This window comes from Chiloscyllium plagiosum, unplaced genomic scaffold, assembly GCF_037043375.1.
Source record: "Chiloscyllium plagiosum isolate Xiang-an unplaced genomic scaffold, Cpla_swu_hap1 HiC_scaffold_5, whole genome shotgun sequence".
NCBI lineage: Eukaryota > Metazoa > Chordata > Chondrichthyes > Orectolobiformes > Hemiscylliidae > Chiloscyllium > Chiloscyllium plagiosum.
The window spans coordinates 49,968,994-49,990,368 of record NW_028270143.1 but is presented as its reverse complement, the minus strand read 5'-3'; the positions used below and the strand labels follow the sequence as shown (position 1 = coordinate 49,990,368).

The following is a 21,375-nucleotide window of genomic DNA, read 5'->3' as shown; positions in this document are numbered from 1 at the left end:
GGACTAGGCTTCCACCCACCCTGTGATTGGGTCAGCAATGACTAAACAATAGGTTTTTTTCCCAAATTGGTGGAAATGGTCTTATGAAAACTAATTGTAACTGCTCCCGGCACCCTTTTGACCAGGATTGGCATGACATTGGCAGATTGACTGGTCTTTCCCGATCAGTTTGACAATGTTTTTCTGTGTCTCTTCCCATACTTTGCTACCAGCATCATCTGTTCATCTTCCACCGCATGGCCCCTTTCTCATGATATTCACATTTGTGATAGATTTTATGAAGTTATATTCTGTGCAGTGTAGTGCTACCTTCTTTTCCTCCACTCTTTAGCATCTTTTACCATTCCTTATTTTTCCCTTTGCTTTTGCCACCTCGTCTATTTCCCTGTGAAACTGTACTTGGTTTATTTCCTCCAAAACAATTGCAGCTGCTGCTACCTGATGCCCAGGAATTATTGCAACGACCTTGTTAGCTGCCTCTACTGCCCATCAGTATCCAACTGAATGTGATCTGTTCTATCTTGACAATGCATTAACCTTTATCACCTGCTGCCTCTCAAGGTACTCTCGCAGCTTCCAATAGTTCCTCAACTACTGTCTCATATTGAGATAATGTACCCCCTTCAACTCCATGTTACCATACAATCATGCAAAACCCTAAAGGGTTACCAACTCTCTACATAAATGCTAGCCTACTGAGAGTGGTATTACATTTTGTGCTAATCTGTACCCGACATTTTATTTTGTTTTCAAAAGGCTATATATTCTCTCCACCACAGCTGAGGATGTGGACGGTCTCTATCTATCTATGATGATATTGTCCACCTATGGATTACCTTGCTCAACAACGTCCTTTAACAGAGGTCATTGCTAAATCCTAATTGCTAGCACTTAAAGACATTTAAGCTTTAACTACTGAATCACATGAACTTAAAGATCCACAATTCTCTTTTGCTAAACTATATCCTGCATTTAACTTGTGGGCATTTCTTGTAATTCCTATGAAATGATCTCAACACAAAGCTCATTTACAGTTTCAATCTTCTTATAAATCTTAGAAATCATCCTTACAATATTCTTAACAACAGAAATCAATCAATTCAATTTAATCATAAGTAATAACATCTTAGAACATATTTGTTCCTTACATATACTGAAGGCCATTCTGCTAAAGTTCACTAAATTGACCCCTGGGAAGAAACATTGTCCTCAGTGAGAAAGATGCTATCTATCTTTTTATCCTTTTCTGAATTAAGTGAATAGCTAGCCCAGTAAAAATATACCACACTATAATTCCTGCAGATTCTACAGTCTTCCTCACTCCCATATTTCTTACTTCTGTGTCATTGGCAAATTTCAGGATGTTGTTTCCTCCCCCAATGTCTCAATCATTTATTTATGAAGTGAATAAAAGCTGTCCACAGCTTTCACTACTTCTAACCTTTATCTAATATAAGCAATGCGAAATTGCCCTTTCATTTCTGGCCATCAGCTAAATCTCTCGTCATGCTGCTATGTTTCATCCTGTATCAGATAACTACAGGTTTGAAGTAAGCCTCTTGTGGTATACTTTATTAAATGACTTCTGAAAGTCCAACCACATTACATTTACTGAATTCATTTTATCTATTCAAACAGTTCCCTTGTATGTAATTTAATTCTCTGGTCCTTGTTAAAAAAAAAAATCCTTCTTTTTGACCCTCTTCTTGTTTGGTTCCAACATTTAGTTTCTAAAATATGCTTGTATCTCTCAAGATCTTTAAATGGTAAACGTTGGGAATGCATCAAGTAAAGCTATCAGTCCTTTACAACTGTTGATGCCCAGTGCTGTTTTCAATGACCCCTATGGCACAATGCTTTAAACATCTCAACAATAAATATTGAATGAGTGGGCCTTGTATTATCACGAGAGGTTCGCTCAGTGAAATGCAAGCAAATGAGGTGCCTGATAAATGAGAAGCACTTCATCTGCCCCAGGGCATTGCTGCTTTCTGGAAACAAAATGAAATGTGTTTTTTTAAATGCATAATTAAATAATGAATCCTTGGTCAGATGAGTGTAAGCCAGAGTGTGATGACTTATGCTTTCCAATGTTGATGCATGGCAAAAAGGTGCCTTTCAAGGTTGTCAAGGCAATACGTGTTTTGCTCTGAATACTGCTGTGTTTTTGATTTTGATAATTTATTTTAATGGATTGTGCTAACTGCTTCAGTATGAAGTTCAGTGGACTGTACTACTCATCACCTTAAATTGAAACTTTTGTTTCTGCTTTCAGGTGTTGAACCTCCAAAGGACAGAACTATTATACAGCCCCAGCTACGCAAGATCTCCCTACCACTCTACAGTATTCTTTCTGCTTTGACCGTTTTAGGAATGTTCATGTCCAGTGCTTTTCTCTTCTTCAACATCAAAAATAGAAATCAGAAGTAAGGATTTGAGTTAAATTCTTCCTTGGGGAGAAAAGATGATATAGATGTTACACATAAAAAATTGATGTCGGCAGGCAATCATAAAACATTACTCAAATTCAAGTGTTTACATAATAGCACAACACCCCAAACATAACTCCAATTGATTACACTGCTCATCTAAATGACAGGTTACAGTCCTGCCTTTGATCTGAGGCAGCTGATAATTTTGAGTATGAGCTATCTAATCCATGAAGGTATTTCTACTCAGTGATTTTCATGAATGATCTTGATCAACTAAGTAAGGAACTTATCACTAGGAAATCTAACCATCTTACATTCTAACTATCTAAACTACTACAAAGTCATTTTAAAAGAAAGATTTGCCGTCATTTTGGGTTTATGATAACTACCACAACCTTAAAAGGGCTTTGCAGTCCATCAAGTATTTTTGCAGTGTAATCCCTCTTCTATTACAGGAAGTATAACAACTACTTTGTGAACAGCAGGCCCCCATAAACGACCATGCTATAATGACTAGATGACATGTTATGATGTTGAGTGCGGATATATATATATATATAGATCAGGACACCATGGCTATGCTCCTGCTTTTCATTGAAATAATGGCATGAGATCTTTTATATCCACCAGAGAGGGTATAAACATTTAGTGCTTTATCCAAAAACAAAGCACATCTGCAATGCAGTATTTGCTCAGTACAGCACTGGAACAATAGCCTTGATTTTTGTGCTCAAGTCCTGGAGTGGGACTTGAACCAAGAAGTTTGTGACTCAGAAGTGACAGTGCTTCCAATTGTACCAAGGCTGGCATATATGGTCGAATTTATTTTAGTGTGTGGAAGGATGTCATCACCAATCTTCAGTGAAAGAACTCGCCCATTGTAGTTGTTAGCTGTGTGAAAGATTCTTTGATTAGTCTGTGCAAGATGATTCTGTGGTTGATTCTATGGTCTGCATACAGTATGGTTGATTTACTTGGGAAACGAAGAGTAGAATGGCAACACCCCCTTTCATGTAGAACATGTCTACGAATGTTTTAGAGAATGAGACAAAGCCAAAAAAAACATAATAAGCAGAACTAAAGAACGTGACTGAGGAAGGGGTTAAGAGACTCAATTAAGAATTTAGTCAAAAATATTGGTTTTGAATAGGTTTTCAAAGAGAGAGAAAGGGGATGCAACAAAGTAGTTTAGGGAGGGTGTTCCAACGAGTAGGACTAACATAGCTTAAGCATCTGTAAGCATCATTTAATAATGAGAAATTAAGAGAGCTAAAAGGGGTCATGAAATATCTTGAGCGAACAGGGTTAAGAAAAATCCCAAAGCATTTTATTCGTATATAAGAAGCAAGAAGGTAACTAGAGAAAGGGTTTGCCCACTCAAGGACAAAGGAGGGAAGTTATGTGTGGTGTCAGAGAAAATGGGTGAGATTCTTAATGAGTACTTTGTGTTGGTATTCATGGAGGAGAGGGACATGATGGACGTTGAGGTGAGGGATAGATGTTTGATTACTCTAAGTCAAGTCAGCATAAGGAGGGAGGAAGTGTTAGGTATTGTGAAAGGCTTTAAGGTGGACAAGTACCCACATCCTGATTGGATCTATCCCAGGTTACTGAGGGAAGCGAGAGAGGAGATAACTGGGGCCTTAACAGATATCTTTGCAGCATCCTTGAACAAAGGTGAGCTCCCAGAGAACTGGAGAATTACTAACGTTGTCCCCTTGTTTAAGAAGAGTAGCAAGGATAGTCCAAGTAATTATAGACTGGTGAGCCTGATAGGGAAGCCTCTGGAGGAAGACATTGAGGGATAAGATCAATTTACTTTTGCAAGAAAATGGACTTATCAGTGAGAGGCAGCATGGTTTTGTGCAGGGAAAGTCATGTCTTAACAACTTAATAGAATTCTTTGAGGAAGTGACAAAGTTGATTGATGAGGGAAGGACTATTGATTTCACATATATGGACTTCAGTAAGGTGTTTGATAAGGTTCCCCATGGTAGGCTGATGGAGAAAGTGAAGTTGCATGGGGTCCAGGGTGTCCGAGAAAACTGTCTGGGCAGCAGGAGACAGAGAGTTGTAGTGGAAGGGAGTTTCTCAAATGGAGAACTGTGACCAATGGTGTTCCACAGGGATCCATGTTGGGACCACTGTTTGTAATAGACATAAATGATTTGGAGGAAGGTGTAGGTTACCTCATTAGCAAGTTTGCAGATGACACTAAGGTTGATGGAATAGCAGATAGTGAAGGGGACTGTCAGAGAACACAGGAGAATATAGATAGATTGGAAAGTCGGCAGAGAAATGGTAGATGAAGTTCAATCTGGACAAATGTGAGGTGATGCATCTTGGAAGATCCAATTCAAGAGCAAACTATATGGTAAATGGAAATGCCCTGGGGAAAATTGATGTACAGAGAGATCTGGGTGTTCAGGTCCATTGTACCATGAAGGCGGTAACACAGGTAAATAGAGTGGGTAAATAGAGTGGCATGCTTTCTTTCATTGGATGAGGCATTGAATACAAGAGTTGGCAGGTCATGTTACTATTGAATAGGACTTTGGTTCGGCCATGTTTGGAATACTGCGTATAGTTCTGGTCACCACATTACCAAAAGGATGTGGATGCTTTGGAGAGAGTACAGAGGAGGTTCACCAGGATGCTGCCTGGTATAGAGGGTGCTAGCTATGAAGAATGGTTGAGTAGATTAGGATTATTTTCATTAGAAAGATGGAGGTTGAAGTGGGACTTGATTGCGGTCTACAAAATCAGGAGAGGTATAGACAGGATGGATAGTAAGGAGCTTTATCTCAGAGTGGCGGACTCAATTACTAAGGGTGAAGAGTTCAAATTGGAGAGGGGAAAATTTTAAAGGAGATATGCGTGGAAAGGTCTTTATGCAGAGGATGGTGGGTGCCTAAAATGTGTTGCCAGCAGAGGTGGTAGAGGTAGGCACGATAACGTTGTTTAAGACGTACCTAGACAGATACATGAATGGGCAGGGAGCAGAAGGATACAGATCCTCAGAAAATAGTAACTAGGTTGAGATAGAGAATCTGGATTGGTGCAGGCTTGGACGGCAGAAGGGTCTGATCTTGTGCTGTAATTTTCTTTGCTCTTGTTCTTTGTTCTTTGTAAATGAAGAGGCAGAGTACAAATTACTGGAGAGAAAGAATAAAGATTGAGGACAAACACTTGAGGCTGGGATAAGATATAGAGTTAAGCTGAGGTGAGCTACTGTCGTGATTGGAAGATGAAGGGCAGCATTTTAAATTTGGTGATTTCCCTAAATCAGCATTTGATATGATTTACAGTGGTTAGCACTGCTGCCTCACAGCGCCAGGGACCTTATTTCGATTCAAGCCTTGGGCAGCTTTGTGGGGTTTGCACATTCTCCTCGTGTCTGCATGGGTGTCCTTTGGATGCTCCAGTTCCTCCCACTGTCCAAAGATGTGCCGATTAGGTGGATTGGCCGTGCTAAATTCCTCATAGTGTTCAGAGATGTGCAGGCGAGGTGGATTAGCCAGGGGAAATGCAGGGTTACAGGGGAAGTGTAAAAGGGGTGTGTCTGGGCAAGATGGTCTTCAGAAGGTCAGTGTGATTCGATGGCCCAAATGGCCTACTTCTACACTGTTGGGATTCTGTGATTTTTGAGATGCACATATTGCAGCTACACCTTGCGTATAATTTTCTGCCCTTTGCATTGAGTACAAACTTCTTCAATGACCAACAATGCTCATAGACATCCAGAATTACGGACACAGAATACTATGCATTACAAAGCTTAAAGCCTCACTAAAGCAAGTCATTCAACAATTTTGGATCATATCTTCACTGAATTTCACAGGATGTACAGTATAGACACCGTATGTTTAGCTTGTCTGATCTGAATCGATGTTTATGTTCCTCAAGAACCTCCTCTCATCTTGCTTCATCTCACCCCATCAGCATATTGTCCTACTCCTTCCTCTGTCATGTACTTACCTAACTTGCCTGTAAATGTGATTATGTTATTTGCCTCAGCTGCACCTTTTGGCAGTGAATGTCACAACCTAACTATTCTTGATGTATGCGTTTCTGGATTTATTGTTACTATTTATGTCACCTAGCTTCCATCTGCTCGCAATATCTTTTCTATGTCAATCTTAACAAACATCATAATTTTGAAATTATCTATTAGTCATCCCCTCCCTACTCAGCCAACCTATTCTTTTCTGGAGAAAAAAAAGCCCAAGCCCTTTCAAACAGTGTTGGTAGTTATAGCCTCTCAGTTCCTGTATCAGCCTTATAAATCATCTTCACTTTTTCCCAAATAAAATCTAAGATGGCATTTCAAATTATTCACTGCAGTCCAAGTGTGCCCCATCCGAAATGGTGCACATGTAAAACTTCAGAAATTGCTCAAAATATTCAGCAGGTCAGGCAGTATCTGCAGAGTGACAAAGTTAGTGCTTCAAGTCAATGAATTTTCATTCATCTGAAATGTGATCTGCTGTGCGTTTCTAGCAATTAGCTTGCCTTTGTTTTTAGCTCTATTTGTGTAGAAGTGGCCTTATTAACCTACATAGTTTTTTTCTGGTGTTTTATAAAATGGTGCTACTGGATCCCTTTTGCTTCTCTGTCACTTTATGGATGCTGTGATAGATGTTTTCAAGATGATAAAAAGAATGGATTGTGAATAAGTGATGGATTGTCTGCACTTGTTCATTGGATAGGAACAGAAGGCACTGGAGACTCTATGGACAGAATTATTAATGAGCATAATTAATAGACATATATTGACTGGAGAAGCTTGTGGCAAGTGGGCATCTGTTTTTCATTGAAATGGGCTTTGCGGTGGCTTCAGATATCCCAATTGCAGCTTGTTTTCAGGTTCCCGACCTTTCAGAAAGGGTAGAGGTGATGGCATATGGAATGTGTCAAAAGAAGGATTCTAATTAAAGGAGTTTTATTTAAGGTCTGCATGGCTGACCTAAGGCTTGGATTCCTAAGGCTTCAAAAGCCACAGAAACAAAAACAAAAGAGACCTGGGAAGGTTTGCTTTATCTCCAACATATGCCTCTCACTGTTGGAGAGGTTTTGCGATGGACTTAAGGGTTTGAAGAGGTAATGCTTCCAAGGAATAAGGGGCTACCTTTCAAACTACTGGATGGAAGTGGTTGAGAATATTCCTGGCCGATGCCTGATTCTTGAACTTATAGCAGTGACCCCAGAGGTTCACAGATCTCAGAAAGGCAGGAAAGGTGAGTGGTATAACATTTTCAGGTACCAAATCCCACATTTTGATTTCCCCAGCATTGTCTCATACAGCACCCTTCAGGAAACTTCTGGGATGCTCCCGATGTTAACAATGCACTGCTTATCAAACAGCTCAAGAGAGCTGATCTGCTGCCTGTAGACCTGTGTTTTGTGTCTTGCCTCCATTGGGCATTCATCCCCTCCCCTACAGCGTCGACTCTGTTTGATTATTGGGAGTTCCAAGGAGCAGAAGCTGCTCCCATGCAGCTGTGAAAGCCATCAGCAGGAAGGTGCCCATCAAAATGAGTGGAATCCAAGCCAAATGAAGTGACTTCCCGGCAGCTGGAAATTGCCTGTCAAGTAGTAAAAGCATACTCTCAGAAGAAGTGCAGTGAAAACCAGCCTCTCACCTCAACTGTTCTGGAGCTTTCCAACTTCACTCTTTGAAGGTTTCCTAACCTTCAGTAAGGAACTAATAAAGCACTCTCATTATGCACTTGCTTGGTTGACTCTTGGCGAGCTCTACAGTCTGAGAAATCTATGTGCTGGCAATTAAACTCAGAATGCTGCAGTATGCCCTGGGTTAATTGGAATTTGTATATTTTAATGATTTATCTAACCCCTCCAATGGGATTTCCTGCTCATTGCAAACACAATCATGTCAAACCTGGAAGTGGAAGTAGAATATGCCAGCTTTCCAACTTGATGCCACTGTTCAGGGCTTTAACACACCCTCATTCTCACACCCGACCCTATCTCTCATGTATCCACACCTCAACATATACTCAGCCCACATGCTCCCACCACTCCCAAGTAGTTGAAATTCTGTCCTCTGATTTCAGTGTAACTAACTTAAACTAACAAAAGCATGCAAAATCAACTAAAGGGAAAGTTAATAATAAGGAGTTTTATCCTCTGCCAAAAGGCATTCTTTGAAATTGATTGACAAACTTCTTTAAAAAAATTGAGAGAGATTCTTTAAACAGAATAATATTAAAGGTTTTGGAGACCATTTGATTAAAGATATTGAAAAAAAGATCAGTGTGGATTTAGAATCAATAACCATTTCCTGTTTTCTGTCCTGCAACATTCTATATTCAACCTTTGATGTTTGTAATTTAGAAAGGGACAGTTCCTGTTGATGACCTGTTTTGGTATAACATCATGTTTAATTTTTTTTTATCCTTTCCTTGATATTTTGATGAATCTTTTCATGTTCCACTGCTTCTAGATAGCCTATCGATATTATTACTACACTCTTAATCCAGAGACCCAGGTAATGTTCTGAGGAGGCGAAAGTGAGGACTGCAGATGTTGGAGATCAGAGTCAAGATTAGAGTGGTGCAGGAAGCATCCGAGGAGCAGGGAAATTGACATTTCGGGCAGGAGCCCTTCATTCCTGTGCCCGAAACATCAATTTTCCTGCTCCTCAAATGCTGCCTGATCTGCTGTGCTTTCCATCACCACTCTAATCTTGACTCATGTTCTGAGGACCCAGGTTTGGATTCCACAGCTTGTGAAATTTGAATTCAGTAAAATCTGAATTTAAGAGTCTAATGATGACCATGAAACCATTGTCAATTATTGGAGAAAACCCAGCTAGTTCACTCATGCCCTTTTGGGGATGAGTTCACCCATCTTTACCCGGTTTGACCTACATGTGACTCCACACATACAGCTTTTTGGTTGATCTTTAACAGCCCTCTCAGCAATTATGGTTGGGCAGTAAATGCTGGTTTGGCCATAGATGCCCACATCCTGTGAATGAACAAAAAAACCATCATGTTGGTGCATGGCAAAGTATGCAAGTACGTCAACATGAAGTAGTCGAACCACTGCACCACAGCAGCAGACTTTCACACTCAGCCTAAAGGGCTCAAAATAACAATTATGAACACAACAAAATAGAATAGACCATACCTATGATAAAATTACCATTTAAAAATGTTTGTTACTGCTATTGCTTTCTAGCAGCTGGCATGTTTATTTGAAAATGTTATTGAAGGCATAGACTCTTCAATTGGTTCTGAAATGTCATGATGGTTCACCTCATAACTGCAATGGGAGAGCAGGGGAATGTCCATAAATAGAGAATAGCATATTAAGGGTTTGAATTACATGGCTGAAAAAAAATGTCTACAAAGCTGGTGAATTGGCTCAAAACAACCCCCACTTACTTTGGAGCAGAAAACTTGTCCTCCTTTTACTGAGATTCCAATTCCCACACCAAGGCAGGTGACTCTTAATTGCCCCTTCGAGTGGCCTAGCAAGCCATTCAGTTGTATAAGAGGATTGCACACCCCTCCGTCTTGGGCATGTGGGGATAAGCAATAAATGGCAGTCAACATCATGGAAATGAATCAATTTATAATGCTTTCAGAGAGCTGTGTAGGCCAAATGTACTCCTGGTCTTTAAGTTTCAGTGATATAACTGATGAATAAGTATAAACTTAGCTATAGCTGCACACTTAATCCTGCTGGCGGATATAAATTAGCAATATAAGAATGTAGTAAGCTACGTTAAAATGAAGGTACATGCTGAAAATGGAAGTATTTAATGCACTAGGTTTCAGGCTTATTTTAATTGTTGAGTAACCTTAATTATCATTGCCCGTCACCCATGCATCGAATATAAGTCTTTGCCAAAGGAAGCAGAGGTCAGGCCATTAAAAAAAATTGGAAAACACCAATTTTAAAAATAACTTCTGCTAATTATGGTGAGGAATGTTATGTTAATGATAATGGTCTATTTATTAACCACTTTTCAGGGGTTTGCACAATGGTTTAGTTTACTTAAAACAGTAAAACACAAGCTGGGCTAAATTTTCCCATTTTTAGTCTGAACTATTTTCAGGAATTTCATGGCTTGATATTGCCAAGGTTCACAGTAACATCTCACACAGTATTCTACTGCTCGCCTCATTTGTGCATCACTCAACCTATCTTTATACCCTTGCAGGTTCTCTATGTTCTTATCACAACATGTCCTCCCACCTATTTTTGTATCATCAACAAATTCAGATACAGTACACAGTGCCTCCTCCTCGAAATCATTATTACAGATAGTAAATAATTGATGTCCTGGAGTGTGACCCTTGAACAGGGAGGTGATGCTGGAAATATATAAAACATTGGTTGAGCCACAAGTAGAGTATTGTGTGCATTTCTGGAATCCACATTATAGGAGGGATGTGATTGCACTGGAGAGGGTGCAGAGGAGATTTATTAAGATGTTGCCTGGGCTGGAGAGTTTCAGTTATGAAGAGAGATTGAATAGATTGGGATTGGTTTCCTTGGAGCAGAGGAAATTGAGTGGAGACATGATTGAGGTGTTCGAAATAATGAGAAACACAGACAGGGTAGGTGGGAAGAAACATTTTCCCTTGGTGTAGCAATCAATCACTTGGGGGCATAGGTATAAAATAATGGGCAGGAGGTTTAGAAGGAAAAATATCAGCCAGCAGGTGGTGCGAATCTGAAACTCACTGCATGTGAGGGTAGTTGAGGCAGAAATCCTCGTAACATTTAGATGTATCCCTGCAGTACCAAGGTATATAGGGCTTTGGGCCAAGTGCTGGAAAATGGGATTAGAATAGATAGGTTATTGCTTTCGACTGGCACAGACTGGATGCAAATACTTTTTAGTGGTGGCACATGATCAGAACCTGTGTGATCAGGGATACTCAGTTAGCGAGGAGGAGGGTGGAAAAGGTGAGTAGTTTAGGAGGATGAGATGGCTGAGGGCCATTGAGTTGAGATGCTCTATATAATGGTGTGAATTGTATGCCATTAGCCTTTGTGATGTTACTTGCAATGGCAGAGTTAGAGTGAATGTGAAGCAGCAGAGAGAAGAAAGTGGCACTAAACTTTGAAGAATGGAGAAGATTATTAACATTCTTACTAATATTCCCTCAAGTTGCACAGCTAAGGGTTAGCACACGCTGATCAGCATGTTGATGCAATTCCCAGCATTCCCAGTTTTGGAAGTAATTTCCTGACATGAATCTGGTATGTCTGCACAGAGGAAAACAAAATGAGAAGAAACATAGCTTCCTCCTGCCCTGCTGCGTACTATGTTTGGCCTGAGAAATGGCACTAATCTGGTCTGCTGTCTGGGGCTAGGCTGAGGCTGATGGTGCAGTCTCCTTTTTGGGGCCACAGGGAAGGGAATGTCCATCCTCTCCAGACACACCTCCAGGCCCTCAGGGAATAAAATAGGGTGCCTGGTGCCCTTCCTGGGATTTTTCCAATGTGATTCCAGTGAAGCAACACAATGTGATAGTCAATTTCCATTTGCAACATTGAAGCGATGCACAGCTGGGGTTTAAAAATGGCACCATTGGTGTGAACGGTGGAAGGTTGTCAACAGCATTTCCATTTCAGCTGCTGCACGATTGCACAAAAACAGTTCTTATAGAGTCTGGATGTACTTGGAGGAGAAGCAGAGTATAATCTGTTGATGATACAAAAATAGGTGGGAGGACATGCTGTGATAAGAACATAGAGAATCTGCAAGGGTATAAAGATAGATTGAGTGATTGGGTAAAAAGCTGACAGATGTAATTGAATGTTGGGAAGTGTAAGGTCATGCGCTTTGTTACAAAGAATCAAAAGACAGACTATTATTTAAATGGACCCCAAAAAAGTTAACACAGAATGAAATGGGTGTTATTGTGCATTCACTAAAATTTAGAAGAATAAAAGGGGATTTGATTGAAACATACAAAATTCTAAAAGGGCTGGGCAGACTAGATGCAGGAACATGTGTCCCTGGTTTTGGAGCCTTGAAGGAGGAAACACAATTTCAGGATGTGGGGTAGACCATTTAAGACTGAGATGAGGAAAAACTTCTTCTCTGAAAGGGTAGTGAACCTCTGAAATCCTCTACACAGTGTCTGTGGATGCCAAGTCATTGAATATATTCAAGTAAGAGATAGATAAATTTCTGGATTTTGTTGGTGTCAACAGATATGAGGAGAAAGCAGGAATATGGCATTGAGAGAGAGGATCAGCCAAGATCCTATTGAGCAATGGTGCAGGCTCAAAGGGCTGGATGGCCTACTCCTACTCCTAGTTTATCTGCTTGTAGGAAAAGCAAAAAGTTAGTATGCAGATGCCAACAAGTAACTAAGAAGACAAATGGAAATCTGACCTTTATTGCTAACAGTTTAGAGTTTAAAAGTGTTGAGGTTTTGTTATACCTGTATAGAGCATAGTGAGGTGACACCTGGAATATTGTGTACAGTTTTGGTCTGTACTTAAGAAAGGATATATTGGCATTGGAGGCAGTTCAAACGAGATTCTCTTGGCTATTCCTTGGGTGAACTGGTTGACTTATCAAGTACAGATAAATAGATTAAGCCTTTTTTTTTCATTATAGTTTAGAAAAATGAGAGGTGGTCTTATTGAAACATACAAGATTCTAATTGAGCTTAACAGGAGTTGAGGGGTTTGAGGAGCTTACTAGAGAGGGGAGTTGAGGACTGAGCCAGACCAACTCTCATCTTGTGATGGCAGCACTGTCTTTATAGCCTGCTCCTGCTCCTGTTCTTGTTCTTGTGTTCTTACTACAGTGAGTTAATGAGTACTGTTACATACCAGAGAGAAAGTGTTTGCAGCCTTAAAGTGCATTAGGGTAGATAAATCCCCTGGGCCTGGTCAAATTCATTCTCAGACATTGTGAGAGGCTTGGGAAGAAATTGTAGGGGCCCTTGCAGAGATTTTCTTTCATCTTTAGCTACCCTCCAGTCTTCTGGAACTTCACCAGTGGCTAATGTTGCATTGGTTTAATAAAAGAGAAGCCAGGGAATTACAGGCTAGTAAGCCTAACATCAGTGGTAGGCAAGTTGTTGCAGATGATACTAAGGGACAGGATCAATCAACATTTTGATAGTCAAGGTCTGATTAGGGATAGTCAGCATGGATTTGTGTGTGGGAAGTCATGTCTGACAAATCTCTTGGTCTTTCGAAGGGGTAATCAAGAGACTAGATGGGGTAGAGCAACTGATGTTGTCTATATGAACTTTAGTAAGGCCTTATACAAGTTCCCACACAGCAGGCTGGTCATGAAGGTTAGGTTGCTTGGGATCCAGGGAGAGCCAGTTAATTGAATTCAAAATTGGCTCAATGATAGGAAGCATAGGATAATGATTGAAGGTTGTTTCTCAGGCTGGAGGCTTGTGACTAGTGGTGTGCCACGAGGGTCGGTGCTGGGACCTTTGTTATTTGTTATTTACATAAATGATCTGGATGTGAACGTACAAGGCATGATTAGTAAATTTGCAGATGACACAAAATTAGGAGGTAGCATTGATAGCGAGGAAGGTTATCAAAAATTACACAGGGATCTTGATCAGAATGGGAAGAGGACTGAGGATTGGAAAATCAATTCATTACAGATAAGTGTGAGGTGTTGCACTTTGAAAAGTCAAACCAAAATAGGAATTATACAGTAAATGGTAAGGTCGTGAGGAGAGTTGTGGAACAGAGGGATCTAGGAGTACAAGTACGTCATTTTTTGAAAGTGGTGTCACAGGTAGATAGGATGGTGAAGAAGGCATTTAGCTAGCTGGCCTTCATCAGTCGAGGGTTTGAGTATAGGATTTGGGACATTATGTTACAGTTGTGTAAGTCAAAGGTGGGGCTGCACTTGGATATTGTGTATAGCTTTAGTCACCCTGTTACAGAAGAGACATAGTTAAACTAGAAAGAGTGCAAAGAAGATTTACAAGGATGTTGCCAGGACTAATAGGCTTGAATTATAGAGAGAGGTTGGCCCGGATAGGACTTTATTCCTTGGAGAAGAATGAGGTGTATAGACTCATGAGAGGTAGAGATAGGATTAATGCATTTAGCCTTTTTCCCAGGGATGGGGAATTTAAAAGTAGAGGGCATAGGTTGAAGGTGAGAGGGGAAGGATTTAAGTAGGACCCGAGGGGCAATGTCTTCACGTAGAGAATGGTGCGTATATGGAATGGGCTGCGAGAATAAGTTGCTGAGGCAGGTACAATAGCAACATTTAAAAAACATTTGGATAGGTACATGGATGGGAAGGATTTAAAGGGATATGGACCAAATGAGGCACTTGGAACTTGCTGAAGGGCCGAAGGGCCTGTTTCCATGCTGTATTGCTAAATGATTCTGAGATGAATGGCACAATGCATTTCAATTAAGTTTCATCCTGAATATGTTGTTCTCTCAAAAAAAAACCCTCGTCCAGTGACAAATTTAATTCTGGCATATTTATTCTACATTATTCATCATATTGATTGCACTTGCTTTGAAAAAAATCATTGTTGATTCAAAATTATGGTTTAAGGCATAACTTTTATGCATAGAAACTGAAGGATACTATATCTTTGATCGGCTTCACTTAGCATACTATGCATAGAATACATTCATTTATATTAATTTCTGCTATCCAGGAATAAGAGTAGACCATTCAGCTTCTTGAAGTCTATTCCACTATTCAAGGAGATTTTGGCTGAAGCGTATTTAATTCTCTTCAGATGTCATAGCTGCGTATCTTTCAATAGGCTTGGCTAGCAAAAATCTGTTGAACTTAGACTTAAAATCATTAACTGAACTTGTGCTGTTTGTCAGAAAGAGTTCCACACTTCTGCCACTCTTTATGTGAAGAGCTATATCCTTCTAAATGGCCAGTTTCTGCTTTTACGATAATGTTATTTGTCCTGGATCGAAGGGCATGGAAAAATGTCATGGGCCTCTGTGTTTCTCTGGGCCCAGGCTGTGGGTTCCCAGTCTGAGCACAGCACCTCCACTCCAGTGGCAAGTACAGTGTCCACACCCCTGAGAGGAGAACACCGGCCCTGCCCCCCAATTATGGGCTCGTAAATAACCCCTACGTTAGGCTCTGCCTAGATCTACAAAACCAGCAAAAACAGTACCTGGCTATCTTTTCAATTCCTTTCAATATCTTAAAGACATCTAAGTTAGCTCCTTTACTTTCTACATTCAGCAAATAAGAGTTTAGTTTGCATAAACTTTCCTCAAATCAAAATCTTGGAGCTCTGTAAAATCCTGTGAATCTGTGCTACAGAACTCTAATCTAAAAAAAGGATTGCTTTAATTTGTAGTGTCCACAGATGTGCGTGTACTCTAGATGTTCTCTAATCAGGGCTTTGTTTAACTGTTGCAAAACTTGTATCTCTTCATATTCCAGCTCTCTAGGTATAAAGGTTATTGTTTATAATGTCTAAAGGACAAATAGAAAAAGATCTCATTTTTAAAACTATATCCTCTTGCTTCTCTTTTCTGAAAAATTTGACACTTTGCTGAACTGAAAACATGAATGCTATTGATCACTAGTCCACAATTTCTGGAAAACTCTGATCAGCAGCAACCAGAGGACAAAGCTGTACACCATCTTGCTGGTATGCGTGCCAGCCAAGCCAACACAAAGGGACAAGGCATCAAACTCACCCAATTCAGAACAAAGGAGATTACTGAAAACCATTTTTGCTTAACATTGACCTCATTGCCTACCTGGCTTAGGCAGAAGCCTTCGCCATATGATCCCATTTGCTGGATTGTTTGAATTACATCTAATTATACTGTTTTTTTAAATACTTTAGGGAATTTGCTTGCCATTTCAATGTTTTATTTTATTTGACCTACATTTTCTAATCAGTCTGTTCAGAGATGTTATTGGACACCTCTGAAGCAGGTGGGATTTGAACCTGGTCCCCCTGATCCATGGATAGGATACTACCACTACCACAAAAGGGCCCCAAAACTATTTAACCTATTTTTCTAATCAACCTATTCAGTATGTTATTACATATTTCTGGAGGAAGTGGGAGTTAAACCTGGACCTCCTGGTCCAGGGATAGGGATACTATCAATACACAACAAAATTCCCTTGGGAGTTTGCTTGTAGCATTAGAAGAATAAGCACCTTCAGATATTGCTCATGCCCACCTCCTACCAGTCTCTCTGAAACATATGATTTCTGGAAAGTATCTTATATTTCACCTGGTTACAACTGCTGCATTTTTGCTTGCAATTCAATGTGACTAAGCACCAAATCCCCAACAAAAAGGGATTTCTGTGCACAGCCAACTGGAAGAACCTGCACTGGATATTGACTTACTGGACTGCTTAATTCACAGGAACTAATGCTGATATCTTTGATTTTATGTAATTTGTAATTTCTCTTTTTTTCCTTTCTACTTTCTTTCTTAGATCTGTGTGATTGTGAATCTGTGTTTTGAATGATTATCCCCAGTTTTGAATACAATAATGAGCCCTACCTAGTTTCAACCTGAAAGAATTTACTGTAGACCATTTTTAATTGGATTGCATCAACAGGTTTTGTGTCAGGACACTGCCGGCTATTTGCAATACTGAAGCGAAATACATGCAATCAATTTTTTAAAACTAACCTCATTATCGACAGGAGCAGAGGACAATAAACAAAAAAAGTATCATTTTCACCTCTCTGGCTTGTTTGTGACACATTCCATTATCTTTTTTGATTTAACCACTACATTTTAGTATTCTGTCTGAATAAATGTCAAAGTTTCATTGATGCTACAATTTTAGCATTTAATTATCAAACTATTCCATTATGATCTACAAAGATTGACTTTATGTTTACTTGCATTAAATCCCAAGGTTACCCTGTCTCTTCTAGCTTTCGCAGTGGCAGGTTCTGGAGGTTCAGGAGAGACCCCTTTGTGTCTGTTGCAAAATGCAATTGAGCCTCAAAAAAAAATTAAGAATATTTATAACCATAAATACTTTTCTTCCTGACTGTGGATGTATTCTCCACAGTGCTTGTATTTCCTTAGCGGTACTGAGGCAATCGGTTACACGGTGGGAAGGGTTTATTCTGATAGACTGGGAAGCCTTTAGTAAAGTTGAAGAGCTCCAGCATTGAGAGACTGTGCATCCCCTCTGACATTGTTCTCACGATTTGACAGATGATTATAAGAACATGGAGCAGGAATAAGCTATTGAGTCGCTTGAGCCTGCTCTGCCATTTAACATAATCATGGCTGATCTCATTTCAGCCTCAACTCCACTTTCCTGCTCGCTTTGCATAACCCTTCCACCCAGTACTATTGAAAAATCTGTGGATCTCCTCCTAATATTTACTCAATGTCTGGGCAATACTGTAGGATAGTGAATTCTACAGATTCACAAACTTTTCAGAGAAGTAACTCCTTCTCATTTCTGTTTTAAATCCACTGCCCATTACCCTAAAACTCTGCCCTTTCATTCTAGATTGAGCCACAAGAGGAGCCATCTGCTCTGTGTCTACTTTATCAATCCCTTAAAGCATCTTATATGCATTAATTATATCTCCTCTCATCCCTCTAAACTCTAGCAAGTTTAGACCCAAACAGTTCATAAGACAAACCTTTTAACCCTGGAATGAATCTGGTGAATCTCCCCTGGGCATGTGACCATACCCCTCTTCAAGTAAGGGGACCAAAATTGTAAGCAGTTCCAGGTACGATCTCACTAATGCCTTGTACAGTTGCAGCAACCCTTCCTTACTTCCATACTGTATTCTTTTAGCAATAATTGCCAAAATTCCATTTGCCTTATTAACTACTGTACATTCATACTAGTTTTCTGTGACTCATGCATGAAGACACCCTGATCCCTCTGCACTGAAGCTCTCTGAAGTTTCTCTCCATTTAGAGAATAAGTTGTCTTTCCACTCTTACCACCGAAATAGATAACCTCACACTTATCCGCGTTAACTCCATCTGCCAAATTTTGGTCCATTCACCTAACCTCCATACCCATTTGTAAATTTCACATTTCTTCATTACTACTTACTTTCCCATCTATTCTAGTTCACTCTATCCCTGCATCTGAGTTCTTATATAGAATGTAACTATTGGGACCCGAGAACTGAACCCTGTAGCACATCACTAATTCCAGCTTGCCAACCAAATAAAGACCCATTTATTCCTACTCTCTGCTTTCTGTTGGTTAGCCAATTCTTTATCTAAGTGAATATATTACCCCTAACTCCGTGCAATCTTCCTTTTGTATTAATGTTTTATGCAGCACCTTATCAAATACCTTCTGGAAGAGCAGATATATTTTATCCATGGGTCCCCCCAATCCATTTTGTTTGTTACACCCTTGAAGAGCTCTAGCAAGTTAGTCAAATATGATTTACCCCTCAAAAGCATGCTGACTCTAATGGATTGCATATTGAGTTTTCAAATGTCCCTGTTACTATTCCTTAAAAATAGACCATGGATGTTAAATGACTGGTCTATACCTTCCTACTTTCTACCTTCCTCCCCTTTTTGATTAAGGGCATGACATCAGCAATTTTCCAATCCACTGGAAGGACCTTTTGTTCTACGAAGTCTGCAGTTGCCAATAGTGACCTGGCACGATAGCCTAACCTTCCTGAGACACTAGTGCTTATATGAGTTGAGAGAGCTGATCTTCTGTTTCCCCTGTTGTTGGGGTCTCACCACTTTCTGCTTAATCTTGATATCGGTGTGATCTGGCCTTAGGAGGGCTATGTAGCTGAGAAGAAGGCAGCTAGTGCTGGTACTGGTACTGCAGCAGCTTCCACTGGAGGTGCCTCTGCACTTGATCCTCAGCTGAATTGGATGGTGAGGGCTGTTGACATGAAGTGTTAAACACACAACAGGAAAGTTCAGCTGAAGATGAGAGAAGTACAATGCAGGATGTATGCCTTCCATGGAATTTGCAAACACAAGCTTGTTCAAAAGAGATCATCAACAATTTTGATAGCATGTCCATTAATAATGGATTCTGATAACTATTTACATAAGGAATAGCACAGTATAGTGCAAATTTACAGATTTAGCTTCCATGTTAGCACATATATGGCAGTTCAACAAAAACCTTTGGTGTTCGATCAGGCAAGTGTTGAGTTATACTTGCTGAGGACTTGCATTGCTTACCCGTCTTCCCAGGGGAAAGAAAAGGCAGTTCTTTTGGTTTTATAATGCTGACAGGCCCATGCAACAAGAGGGGCATCGCTCAAGCACTTGTCAATCAGGAAGGGCTGAAAATGGAGAAGTTTCTGCACGCTCTAAGCTTTGCTGAGCCTGCTGTAGAAATGGGTGTTCCCTAATTAATCAATCTCCTCTAAAATGGATCAAAGAAATACTTTTATGTTAATTTCAGAATATCAGCATAAACATAAGAACATATCATAAGAAATAGGAATAGAAGTAGGCCATTCATCCCCTCAAGCCTACCATTCTACAAGATCATGATTGAGCTGTCTAAGGCCTCAATTCTTCTTTCATGCCAGCTACTCATAGTACTCAATCCCTGATATTTCAAAAATCTGCTTGCTCTTTAAATACTTTTGATGATCTAGCCCCCACAACTCTGTGGAGTAGAGAACTTCAGGTATCCACTGTCTTCTGGGAGAAGAAATCCCTTTGCATCTCAGTTTTAAATAGGTGTCACCTTATTCTGTACCTGTGTCCCCTAGTTTGAGATTCCCCCACTAATGGAAACACCTTCTCATCATCTACCCTGTCAACCTCTATCATATATGTTTCTATGAGATCACCCCTCATCTTCTGAACTCAAACGAGTAAAGGCTTAACCTGTTTGACCATCCATCATCCCAGGAATCAGTATAATGAATTTCTTCGGAACTGTGTCCAATAATAGTAGATCCTTTCCTAAATATGGAAACCAAACCAGTACACAGTACTCCAGTACATTTATAAAAAAAAGGCATCCATATTTTTAAACTCCAACCCTCAGCAATAAAGGTCAAAATTCTATTTGCCTCCTTAATTACTTTCTGCACTTGCATGCTAACTTTTGTGTGTTTTGTGCACAAGTACCATCATCATCTATGCTGTATTTTTTTGAAATCACTCTCCATTTAAATCATAATATGTCTTTTGATTCATCCACCAAAGTACACAACCTCACATTTTCCCACATTAAACTCCAACTGCTAATGTTTTGTTTAGCAGTCGATCTATCAAGTATCCCCTTGTAAAGTCCTTACATCCTCATCACAATATGCCCTCCCATCAATTTTGTATCTTTATCAAATTTGAATACACTACACTCTGAATCTCTTCAATGATATTAATGTAGATGGTAATTAATTGAAGCCCCAGTATTAATTATTGTGGCATTCCACTAATTATTGTCTTTCAAACCTGAAAAAGACCTATTCATCCTTACTCTCTGTCTGCTATGTATTAACCAAATCTCAATCTTTGCTGATACATCACACCAATGCTGTGAGCTCCTATTGTGTGGATTACCTTTTTGTGGCACCTTCTGGAAATCAAAATACACTACATCTACTGCTACCCCTTTATCTACTCTAGTAAATTTGTCAAACGTGATGTTGACTCTGTTTAATTATGTGAAGCTTTGTTAACTGTTCTGCTATTTCTTCGTTAATAATAGATTCTAGCATTTCCCCAATGGCTGTTATCAGGCTATAATTTCCTTTTTATTGTTTCCCTCCTTTCTTGAATAGGGGTGTCACATGAGTAGATTTCCAATCCACTGGAACTCTTCTAGATGCAGCAGATTTTGAAATATTTTGACCAATGCCCACTATTATTGTAGCCACATCCTTTAAAACCCTTGGATGAAGGCCATCAGGGCTGAAACTTTATTGCTGGAACAGCACAGCAGGTCAGGCAGCATCTAGGGAACAGAAGATTCGACGTTTCGGGCACATGCCCTTCTTCAGGCA

At 39.9% G+C, this 21,375-nt stretch overlaps 1 protein-coding gene across 3 annotated transcripts in view; it reads left to right on the top strand.

Moving 5' to 3' along the window:
* The window catches only part of gabbr2 (gamma-aminobutyric acid (GABA) B receptor, 2), a 1,039,525-nt gene that overhangs the window by 883,096 nt on the left and 135,054 nt on the right, over positions 1-21,375 (top strand). For all 3 annotated transcript variants that reach the window (XM_043689956.2, XM_043689957.2, XM_087987153.1), the window contains exon 10: positions 2,276-2,426. In XM_043689956.2, the coding sequence (XP_043545891.1) occupies positions 2,276-2,426 (151 nt within the window). The remainder of the gene's footprint in view (positions 1-2,275; positions 2,427-21,375) is intronic.